General features: G+C 45.0%; 1 protein-coding gene across 5 annotated transcripts in view; it reads left to right on the plus strand.

The window, feature by feature from the left end:
* Positions 1–1,261: 1,261 nt before the first annotated feature.
* Positions 1,262–12,166, plus strand: part of STN1 (STN1 subunit of CST complex) — a 37,632-nt gene continuing 26,727 nt past the window's right edge. For 2 of the 5 annotated variants that reach the window (XM_070363479.1, XM_070363478.1), the window contains exons 1-3: positions 1,262–1,468; positions 1,935–2,127; positions 8,863–8,958. In XM_070363479.1, coding sequence (XP_070219580.1) covers positions 1,995–2,127; positions 8,863–8,958 — 229 coding nt within the window. In that variant the 5' untranslated portion in view covers positions 1,262–1,468; positions 1,935–1,994. The other 3 variants (XM_070363476.1, XM_014480013.2, XM_070363477.1) reach the window with 3 other exon arrangements.

Raw genomic sequence — 12,166 nt, forward strand, 5'->3', positions numbered from 1 at the left:
CATTCCTAAAATGTTGGGCTCTGCCTACACTCAATAGTGATTTTCTTCTCGAGTTCCACCCTGGGACAGATGTGTGCAGTCAGAAATGTCACCCAACCTGTCTTTCCCCACCTTACAAGTCAGCTGGAAGCACTCATCCTACCCTACTCATATTGGGTGTCCTTCCTTGAAGAGAACCTCCCCCTATTAGAAAAGTACTTCTCTTAATTAAACCTCAATCTTGATAGACTCAACTGTTCATCACAGGGGATGCTCTTCTTTACCAAGGATTCTGTTTTTTAGCTTCTTCAGTGGCCAGGGATGTAATTAAATGCCATTGTTTCAATGACACACATTTTCCGTTCCAGCTGCTTGAAGCTCCTTTTCTGCTAAATAGTTTGGCAGTTATCTCTTTGGCCACCACTTATCTCCCGTAGGCATGGCCTTCCAGCATGACCTGTACCCTTTCTGCCATTTTACAGAGTCCCTGTAAGTTAGGAAGAACTCTTGCCATCTCAAGCAATGTCATGATGTGGCTTATTTATTTATGAGAGCAACATAGCTATCTTTTCTCACTTTTAATTGGGGATACAGGGGACAAGCACCATCAAGGTGGCCATAATTTACCAAAATGGCAGTCTTCAAAAGTCTTAAACGCACAACATTCTGGAGTACACACAGAATAAGAGCAAAGGAGACAAAATTTGTCATGCTCTTGCAAAGAAGGCTAGTCTCTGGCAGAGCCAAGGCCTCACATTCACTCAAGAGCTCGAGTTTAGGTACCAACATTATCTAAAGTGAGACTGTATAGTATCAAAGAGTGGGTGTGTTAGTAAATCATTTATCAAGTGTAAATAAATATTTAAAATACCACAATGTAACCCTGCTTTTGGTATTGCTTTATTTGTTCATTTAACATACAGGGAAAGAAAAAAGTCTGACCCAGTCCTAACCTCTTGGAGGTCATGGGTCAGGGTCCCACCACTAAGTTGGGATGAAAGGGGGACTTAAGAAGGCGGGGATTGGGCAGCAGGAGTTTTAGGGCCAGCTTCCAGGCCTCGGAGATTTGGGTTCTGCACTTCCTTGGAGACTCAAGAAAGTCGCTGCTAGAAGCAATGGGCCCCGCGCAGCCCTTGCCAAGGCCGGCCACCACCTGGAAAGGAGCACCTGGCTAGGCCGCAGCGGGATGCAAAATGGGGCGCGGCCTCGTTGGGAAGGGGCGGAGCCGCGGGCGGCAAGAAGGAAGGGCCTGGGCGGGGACACAGTGGTAGGTCCCGCGCGCGGGAGGGTGTCGGGCCCAACCCCCCAGCTCCTTAGCTGGGAGCACGGGAGGTGACTTCGACCTAGCGCTTCTGCTCCGGGCGGGGTTGGCGGCGCCGCCTCCAGGCTTTGGGCGCCCGCGGCCTCTGAGCGCCGGACGGGCCGGGCATGCGCGCTCCGAGGACCTGTGGGCCGACGGCGCGGGTGCGGCGGGAGGGGCCGCGACCGGGTCTGTTTTTCGTTTCCTTTTCCTCCCTTTCTCAGTCTCATCCCCAACACCGGAAGATGCAGGGGCCTAGCTACAAACGGTCCCACCCACTCTACCCCCTCTCGTGTCTGGCCACGAGGGTGCCCATTCCTCTCTGGAACCCACGTATTAAAGCGGTTTCGGGGTACGCATATATGGCCTTATGTCCCCCAAGTGAAAAGTTGGTGTTTAGCCATTTAGAAATGGGTACCTTGGAGAAGGAGAAACACTGCCGTGGGGCAGAAGAAAAAGCCTTGAGGAACTCAGGGGCCCTCACTGGAGGAATACCTCCTTCCTCAAGCCCTTGGCGCGCAGTTTAACAGGCCCGGGGCCCTGGGTTTACCCCTCCCAGAGTTCGGGATGCCTGCCCAGGGAACAGCTTAGGGGCCGTGACGATTTCAATACCCAAGTTACCAGCTTTGCCTCCTGGTTTTTGTCTCCCATCTAGATCTCGGCTCTAGATGCTGAGCTTTTCAGGGCTGGCTGGAAGCCACAGCCCAGTCTCCAGATGGAGTCTAACTCCAGCCAGTGTGAAGACGAAACTCCTTCCCTCTTGTGGGGTTTGGATCCTGTGTTTCTAGCCTTTGCAAAACTCTACATCAGGGACATCCTGGACTTGAAGGAGTCTGGCCAGGTACAAGGTATGTGGCTGGTCACCCAGGTGGCTACTCTGGGCTGCATCTGTACCCCACCCTTCCTTCCCCCAAAGCTGCAGAAATTTGGGGCTTAGGGGCTTAGAAGAACCTTTCCAGTTGCAGCTTTGAAACTGACCTAACCTGCATCCTTAGACAAGTTCATTTCTGTGCAAGTTCAAAACAATCTAAATCTTTTTTAAATAGATGTTTGGGGCAGTAACTTTGTACTGAAGAATGTTTTTACTTGGGTTTGAGGTCTTTCATATTTAAAAATGCTCAGTTGTTTTTCTCTGGACCTGTTTGTGGTAGAAAACTTAGGCCTTACTTCTTTTTCTAACCACTTACCTGGCCTGGGTATGGGTATGTGACTCACCTGTAAAGCTTAAGAGTTTTCTTTGTAAAGAGAGGATTAACTGTGCCTGATTTTCTTGTGGAGTTTGGTTTTGTTTGAATAGATCAGAATCAAGATCAGAATCAAAATAATATAAACTCCCCAAGAGGAAAGACATCATCTGCCTTGTTCATCTATGTAATCCCAGCTCTTAAACAGTGCCTGGCCTCTAATGGGCTCTCGAATCATAGTAACTGGAGCAACAAAGCATTGTAAAGTTAGAAATCATTTTTAAAATCAGAGTGGTGGTCGCTAAAGGTAGGATCTTCATACCTCCAAGTATAGCAAATACAGTTTAGGATAATAAGTAATTCACATAGCTGTGGATGAATCTTCACATGTTTATTATGCTATCTGAGAAGTTTGATTAAACTCTCTTTGCTATTTTGAATGAATAGCAAGCTATGAGTCAGAAGTGGTTAAGAATCTCAACTATGTACAATTTTAATGAGACCATGTTTTGTGTGTTTCCCATCCTCATTACCAATATATTTGGATGACCTTATACCAAAGGCTTTTGTACAGATTTTTTTCACCACACCTTTATTTTCTAAGTATTGTTGGAGATGATCTGGTTTTTTCCTTGGAAGGCAGCCGTCCTTCCTCTCTGTTGTCTGTTTCTCAGACCAGTCTGGTATTCTTCATAACTCATCTCCTTAGGAAGAAATTAATTCACACCAAATGCCAGTCTTGCTTAAAGGTCTTCTGTAGGTGCTCAAGGAAGTATCAGGGACATAACAGGGGCCAAACTCTTCCTGTGGGTGAAGGACTTTATAATGTATTAACACATCATGGAAAACTGCTCCCAGTCACTGGTGGTAATGTTTCAGATGTCATTTTTAAAACGCAACTGTTGCCAAACCCAGGTTTGTGTGCCGCTTGCACAGCAAGACCAAAGAAACCAAAATGTTGGGGTTTGGAGCAGAGAAAGGTTTATTGTAAGGGCCAAGGCAAGGAGAACAGGCATCTCAGGCTCAGAAAACCTGAACTCCCTTCGTGGTTTTCAGGGAAGAGTTTTGAAAAGCAATATTTGGAATGAGGGCTACGTGGTGTATGCCTTTCTTCTGATTGGTTGGTGGTCAGGTAACAGGCTGCTATTACCGGAATCGCAATCATCAGTCTCCTGGTTTTGACCAGTCTGGGCACTCAGCTTGTAGTTACCATCATCCTGGGTGGGGGTTCTTAGTGCCTGCAGAAGAACTCAAAGGTGTGAATCAGGTTGTTAGGTATTCCCCTTAAGGGGGAACTGGGAGTCTGTTTTGTTTGAGGCACTATTGTTTCTTGACTGCTTGGGCTTTGCTTCTGCATCCCCCACTCCCTTAATTAGTAACTGCTTGAATCTGCCCTTTGGAACTCAGGGAAGGTCTAAGAGGCTGAAACCTTTTTTTCTACAAAAAAAAAAAAAAAATCGACACAGACACAGAAATGCTTTTGTACCCAGGAGAGCCCCTGCAGGGCCCTGCTTGGTTTCAAAACTTCATGGTTGAAGAAGTCATTAACTAATTTCATAGAGTGATCTTCTATAGACTGTAGCATCCTGAAGGGTGGGAAGTAACTACTAGTCTAGGTTTTAGTTTTGTGTTGTTTTGCTGTTGTTGTGTTTGGTTTGGTTGTCATAAAGAAAAAAACTTTTATTTTGACCGCATAAAATTTAGAAATGCTTAAACAGCAAAGAATATTTTAAAATAACAAAAGTTAACCAAAAAACGACTTAAAAAAAAGAAACAAATGTATAATGAAGAATTCGGGTGGCTTTTGTGGGAGGCTCCTGGAAGATCTTTGGATTTCTGGAATGATAGTGTGTTTGTTATTCATGGTAGACTCCTTGAACCACATCTGATTTTATGCTAATGAGGAACCTCCTGCTGGGCCCCTAGGTAGTTTCAGGGTGGGGGCCTTTCAGGCCTGAAAAACCAACCTTGTGATTAAGAGGGTTGGTTTTGAGCCAGGTGACATCAATCCAACCCTGTGGGAGGGGAGGGGGACTGGCGATTGAGTTGTCAAGTGGGCAGTGATTGAGTCAGTCTCGCTTGTGTAATGAAATCCTCATTAAGACTCTGGACCTTGAGGCTTGGGTGAGCTTTCCTGGTTGGTAATCCTACATCAATGTGTGAAGGCGATGTGTCCTGAGGACCCGGCAGTGTTATGCTTAGTCTCTCCCAGACCTTGTCCAATGTATCTCTTCCTTTGGCTGGTCCCGGTTTGTCCCCTTCATTATAAAACTATAGTCTTAAGTATAGCACCTCCCCGAGTCCCGCGTGTCATTGTATGAAAGTATCAGACCTGAGTTTGCTGTGGAGGGTGTTTGTAGCCAGTTGTCAGAAGTGTGCATGGCCTGAGGAGCCTCAAACTTGGGGCTGGTGCCTGAAGTACGAGTCTCTTACGAGAGACTCTGCCCTTATCCTGGGAAGTTCAACTTTACTCTGGCTAGTCAGCATCAGAATTGCCTTGCAAAATGGTTGCCAATTGTCAGCTCCCCTAAATTAACCTATGAATTTAGCGTTAAACTAACAGGATGTCCTGAAGTTTGACTATGGTGGTGATGATGCTTAGGTTTGGGGTTTTGGTTTGGTTTGATTTGGTTTGTTACAGCTCATAGCATACAGAAATGGTCTTTATTATTCTGAATTTCCTTATCTATATCAAGCTTTACTGATGGGATAAAATAATAGAGACTCTTTTATTTGAATCAAAATACGATGCTTATATTATCTAATTGTAGAGGACCCAATGACATGGATATAATGTATTTATAAGAATTATATTAAATGAATAATGTATTTAAAAAAATATTATCTTAGGCATTTTAATGCTATCAGACTTCAGTAAGAGTATCTGTGAAGTGAAGTCACTCAGTAGTGTCTGACTCTTTGTGACCCCATGGACTGTAGCCTACCAGGCTCCTCTGTCCATAGGATTTTCCAGGCAAGAGTACTGCGGTGGGTTGCCATTTCCTTCTCCAGGAGATCTTCCCGACCCAGGGATTGAACCCGGGTCTCCCGCACCTTAGGCAGACGCTTTACCGTCTGAGCCACTGGGGAAGAGTGTTTGTAGCATCAATTAAATAAAAGGAGTTAGATCAACTCAATGGACGTGAGTTAACTCTGGGAGTTGAAGCCTGGCGTGCAGCAGTCCACGGGGGTCTCAAAGAGCCAGACATTATTGAGTGACTGAACAACAACAACAAGACCAACAAATAAATCAAAGTTGCTTTTAAGAAAGAGAATAAAGGCCAATGTCTCGCAGTGGGTGTGGCTGTTCAGGTCATTGCTGTGAAAGCTGAATCAAAGCTGCCTGTGACCCTGGGTCCCTGAGCCCTCCCAGCATGACCGTCCTCCTTCCTGGGGACCTGACGATCCAGGCAATGGATCCCCTGAGGTGGTTGGGGCTCTGGGAGCCGCATGTGGAGCAAAGGCACCAGGAGTGAAAGGCCCACTTCACAAAGGCTGCAGGTTAAACTCATTGTCAGCCAGTATCTGTTGTGGTGGTGATTTTCTTTTCTTTGCTCCTCAGGCTTTCTCTCTGTCCGTGGAGCTGCCATCCAACTTCCTTTTCTCACAGAAGAGACTTGGTATTGAGAGAAGGAAGTGGCTCTCTCCATTGCTTTTTCAATGTCCTCCTCCTTGTGGAGGTTGTGCTTCTGAAGTCTATCATCTGAGTTTCTATGCACTGGGGGAACTTCCTTCTCTACTTCCAAGCAGTGTATTCCCTCTTCAAACAATTTTCTCTGAATGATTTTACTCAAATCATCTGTTATTTTCTGCTATATGTGTCCTTCACTGTTCTATCTTGCTTGTATGTTTTTCCTTGTTATTTTGCATCTTTGAGTGACTTTGGCCTTGAAGACAAGCATTGACAGTCTATGAGGTGAAAGTTTAGGGGGCTCTCTTTTCAATCTGTTTTCAAGAAAGCCTACCTGTTCAGATATTTTTTAAGTGTTGCCCCATGCAGAGTTGGTAATGTCAGAGGACTGGCATCCACCACGGGTAACTTGAGGACTTGGTTGGCTTTGTGTCATCAATCCTGTATACTCCATGTACTTGGCTTTTCCGTGTACTTCAGCCCAGGTGGAACACCTTTTGGCTGGCGCTTCTCCCCTTCTTAAAATATATCCACTCTTCGTTATAAAAACCACCATAGCAGTACATACCAGGTTATCCCAGGAAGACCCAAAGAGTCCTGGGGCTTGTTTCAAGCCTTCTTGGCTTCAAGGTGCTGGAAAGACATTTCAGGGCCAGGCAGCAGGCCCTCCAGGGGTCCACAAGGCTCCACGGCTCTGCCCTTAACTGCTGGTGTCCTGGGAGCCACAGCCAACCACATAGAGCCCGGTGGGCTGTTGCATCTCTGATGGCACCAGGAGCGCACCGTTTCTAAAGCATGACAACCTGGACCGACCTTCAGTTAGGTTGGGGGAGGGAGAGGCCAGTCAGGTTCTAAGAGAGAGTTCTCCCTAAGTTAGCTCTGCTCAGTACTCAAATAGAAAGTTCAGGGCATTTGGGGAAGCAGAAAGGGCTGACCACAGCCAGAGACCAGTCTGGAACTTGGGTCACCATCACCCCCATCCGGCCCTACAGCAAAGCTGGATGAAAGCAAGGTCTGCCGCCATGGCCCCTGTCTGCGTGTGAGCATGTCCTGGCGCGGGGGTGGTGCAGAGGACGCCATGCCCCACGCCCTCATTTAAACTTCCCTTCTGCCACAGGAAGCCTGAGCCTGCCGGCAAAGGTCCTGTGGGACCTGGCTCCCTCTGAAGGCTCACTCTCTCCTTTGTGTCTGGTCAGTGCAGGCAGGCAGGGCCGGGGGACTGAGGGTCTCCCTGCAGCTCATCACTGGATTTCAATGGTAAGAACTCAGAAGTCATTCAAGTACAGCCCTACTCTGGAGATTTCGTGGATTTTCCACGGAGTCAGTTTAACCCTGTTCAATCCAGGTGTTCCTAGAGGAAGCGACTCTGTTCCAGGAGTGACGCAGGGATCCAGGCTCCTTAGCCCATGTGGCCCCGCCACTTCAGCTCTTGGCCCCCAAGGTTGCCCTCTGCACAGGCTCTCCAGTCTGCTAAGTCATCTTTAGAAGTCTGCCTCTGCTAGGGAGATGGCCCTTCTTTCGGCTAAATTTGACACCTTCAAACCATGTCCCCCTCTCCTAAAATCGCAGGCTGACTGAGGCTCAGAGTTTCCTTGTCCATCTCCCACGTGGGGACTGAACCACAGGTGACAGGTTCCCAGCCCCTGTATCCATGTGGGAAACAAGAGAACCATCAGCAAAGTCATTCTGGTGGTTTCTGAAGGGCTTCAGGGTTCAGTGCAGGGCCCCCTCCCCACAGACGATGTGGAAAAGATAAGCTCTGAGCAGGCTTGGCAAGAACCAGAGAGGGTGAGGGTGGCCAAATGCTGATAACTGAGTGATAACTGAGTCTTTGTTTACAGTTCATGTATGTATTTGAAAAGGAAGTCACCGTTTATAGCCTCTTTCTGAAAGTAAAGAATTCAGTCCTCATAGGGAGGGGAAAAAAAAACGCTGGGAAAGATTTTAATCCCCAGAACCCAGTGCAGGTAGCTTAAGCTCAAATAGGCAGTTCAGGTAAGGATGTTGGGGGTTTCCCAGGAGGTGGGGCAGCACTGGGGCCTCAGGTGGGAACAGGGGACTCACCAGTGCCAGGAGTCCCCCTCTCTGTTCCGTCTCTGTCACTGAGTCCAGAAAAGGCCTCTGGTTGTTGGTGGGTAGGGTTCTCCCTCTCAGGTTTCTCCTCTGGGGGGAACCTGCCTGCTGGCATCTGTCTGTCGCCTAAGTTTTGGAAGTAGAATTTTTAAAAGAGAAGTTTTTGAGTTGTAATCTGCTGGCCCCAAAGGGTCATGTTTTGTAACCTAATTATTGTCTCTTTCTTTAAAAAAAAAAAACCTGCTAATTCGTAGAAATGATGACTGGTTTCCTATAAAAGCCAAAGAAGCCTTTCTCGTGGTTTGCTCTCTCTTTCCTTTTCCAGTCCCTCAAAATATAAGTACTGTGTCAGGTCTCATAATACCATGGCTGTCTTTATGCCCCTTATGAGAGTTCTACAGGGAGGTGCATTTCATTGTCACAGGTGGAGAGATTAACCAGATGTAGTTAGCAGTATTGGTTTTCTCTCTTCTGTACTCGCTCGAGCTTCTTAAAAACCAAACTTTCACTTATAACCCTTGAGGAAAAGACATCTGCATTTCTTAGGGCTTGGCATTGGTCAATAGCCGATTCTTCCGTCTGAAATTTTAGCAAGCAGCATGCCATTGAGTTTCTGACACAGTTAACATTTACTGAAGCAGAAAACGTCATCATACATTATATGGACTTTGCCTTCTTCTTCCCTTTAATTTCAGGTGTATTTTTTTACAACGGGCATCCAATAAAACAGGTGGATATCTTAGGAACCGTGATTGGAGTGCGAGAAAAAGATGCATTCTACAGTTACGGAGGTAAGAACAATTTTGTCTGGCATTGAGTTTATGCGGAAGGACCACACTTAGCTGGACATTGAATCTAAAGAAACCCCAGCCTTTCAGAGCAGCGGAGGTCTCTCACAAACTCTTATGTACTTGGCCCCTAATGGGAACCATTTGCAGCCACCAACATGGACTAAGTGTCAAATGAAGCAACAGGTAGGAATGATACTGACGAATGCTGTCAGGTGACAGTTGTTGGGAGCTGGGAGACAGAAGACTTAAAATGCAGTCCAGGGTCACTGGCTGATCAGGGACAGACACCTGATACCTAGGGCATAGCTATAAATAGCAGACGATGGTAGTATACGTTTATATTGATAACCTTTAAAGTAAGAAGGCCAGACTAACATTAAAGTAAACTTAAAGAAGAGGGGAGAGATGGAAAAATAATTTACAAGATTTATATCCAAAACAGTTTTTTAAAAAAACATTTTGGTACCCAAAGGTGTAAAGAATATCAGAAAATTTCCCTTCCCTTACGATGACAGAAACTAAATAAAGGGTTTCTATATAGTTTGAACACCAGCAGATTGTTAGAATATGATTTAGTGTCACTGGTCTTGGTTTTTTTTTTTCATTGAATTTAATGTCATCATTTTAGTATATTGCCTACAATTCTCATAGTTAAGAGGCCAAGCTAAATGTTTTGTGGGAACCTTAACTTTGAATTCCAAACCTTTGCTATAATTGACTTTGTCACTTTTTGTTGTACTGACTTGGATTTGCATTCTTGTTCTACTTGGGGGAAAAACAGAAGGTAGTTGAACTAGGTGACCAAGAACATCCCCTTGACTATCTGTGTTTGGTTGATAATTTACAGATACAGTTTCTCCAACATATATTCATTTTCCTGGGGATGATTGTCTTGTGCTTATGACATGTGAGAGGGGAGATTTCTCACACCCTCTGCTTTTTCCCAGCCTACATATATTTTTTTAAACTCTAAAATAGATCATCGTGTCATATATCCCCATCCTGGATCTCTTCTGTGCCTTATTTTACCAAAGATACTGGTTCTCTTTTTCTCCAGACAGTTCAATAAACATTCACCGAGTTCCTGTAGCATTCTCAACTACTGGCTACTACCTTATCTGTAAGACGTTATAGTACTTCCTCTCCAAGTACCAGTGATGAAATATTAGTATTTTTCAGTTTACAGAGCACTTCTACATGCATAATTTCATGTTGTTCTCCTCCTAATCTTTTGAAGTTGAAAGGACAAATATTATTGCCATCTTATAGACGAGAAAACTAAAGCTCAGTTATTTGTTCAAGGTTCCACTGATGATCCAATCTCTTTACTGACTCCAGTGTTCTTGTAGTCTCTGTATAACTCAAATGTGGTTTTTTTCTCTCCTACACCCCTCCCCCCAAAAGATCAGCTGCACCTTTTTTTTTTTTTTAACTTGTTTATTTGGCTTAGGTCTTATTTGCAGCATACAGGATTTTTTTTTTTTTTTTTAGTTATGGCATGTGGGATCTAGTTTCCTGACCAGGAATCAAACAACCCAGGCCCTCTGCTTGGGACCGTGAAGATCTAACCACTGGGCCACCAGTGAAGTCCTTGAAGCATCTGGTTTTTAATTTTCTGATTTTTAGATCAAAATGTGGCTATTTGAGGACATTAGTCCTGGCTCTAGAACCAGGCCAGATATAATGTCTCTGACCTAAAAGGGCTTCATCTAACCCCTTTTCTCATTATGAAAAGATGAAGATGATATGGCTGCCTCTTCCCCAATAACCCTTTCTCTTAGACTGGATATCGTGAGAGTGTGACACATTTGTGGTTTGTGGGGACATGAAAAGCATTTGAAAGTTGAGAGTAGAAACACTTCTGCGACTTTAATTCTCGTGAGGCCTGCTCAAGAGAGAGCTACACACTCCCTGACACTCTTAGGCCCAGCTTGGCTCTCGGGCTACCTGCCAGGCGGCCACTCCTGCTGTCCCAGGTCCTGTTTGTTCCTCCTGACTCACCCCACTCCTATATGCTAGATTTGCTTCCTGCTTAGCCCGATTCTTCCCATGGCTGAAACAAAAGGTCAGCAGCCCAGGTCATGGCGCCCAGTGTGGGAGGACTGCCCAGCACTGCAGGGACGCTCCCCTTCTTGGGCCTTCCAGCAGTGAGACCTCAGGGCGTCGGGACAGGGTCTGCCAGGAGAGGTTACAAACCAGGAAGTCAGAGAGCTTGGTGGGGGGATCCTGAGCACACACAGCACCTGGCAGCAACTCAAGCTCAGACCTAGAATCCAGGGAGACTATAGTTAAGACCAGAATGACCTCACGTTTTCTAGGACAAATGCTTGGGTGCTAATATTTTTTTACTTAACATGGTAAATCAAGAGTTTTAAACTGGCCAGAAAAGTAGTGTTGCCTAGAAGCGTCATACATTTTATTGATTTTTTTTTTTTTTGCTTCTTAAAATGATACTCATTATAAGATAAAATTTAAAGCCAGAGAAAATTTTAATAAATTTTCATAAAATTCCTGTGAAAATCTATAAATCAGGCAAAAACAGTGTCAGTGTTTGGGTGAACATCCTTCCTATATTTTTAACATGTTCCTAATATGAAGAAATGGGGCTTCCCAGGTGGCGCTAGTGGTGAAGAATCTACCTGCCAATGAAGGAGACATGAGAGACACGGGTTTGATCCCTGGGTCAGGAATATCCCCTGGAATAGGAAGTGGCAACCCATTCCGGTATTCTTGCCTGGAAAATTCCACGGACAGAGGAGCCTGGCAGGCTACAATCCATGGGACCACAAAGAGTCAGACATGACTGAGCACAGTATGAAGAGACATAGATATACCTTCTTTCCTCATTGCTATTATGCATATTTCTTTCTCATTTTAATATTCCTGAAATTAAGCTTACAGTCAATGTATACATTGACTTTGGGGTTCCTTCTATATTCTCCAAAAGAAACTTCCATAAATATTTTAGTGTCTTAAGATCATTTCTATCAAAACAGACTAATATTTTATGCAAATTAGATTACATATAAGATATATATGTCTATATATATATCATTTCTGGGCTGCTGTCTATGGGGTCGCACAGAGTTGGACACGACTGAAGCGACTTAGCATATCATTTCTATTTTACAATGAGATAACTTTTAACAGCAGTGACTGTGAAACTGAAAGGCACTCAGTTGGGTCCAACTCTTTGCGATCCCATGGA

The sequence above is a fragment of the Bos mutus genome, chromosome 26 (genome assembly GCF_027580195.1).
Source record: "Bos mutus isolate GX-2022 chromosome 26, NWIPB_WYAK_1.1, whole genome shotgun sequence".
NCBI lineage: Eukaryota > Metazoa > Chordata > Mammalia > Artiodactyla > Bovidae > Bos > Bos mutus.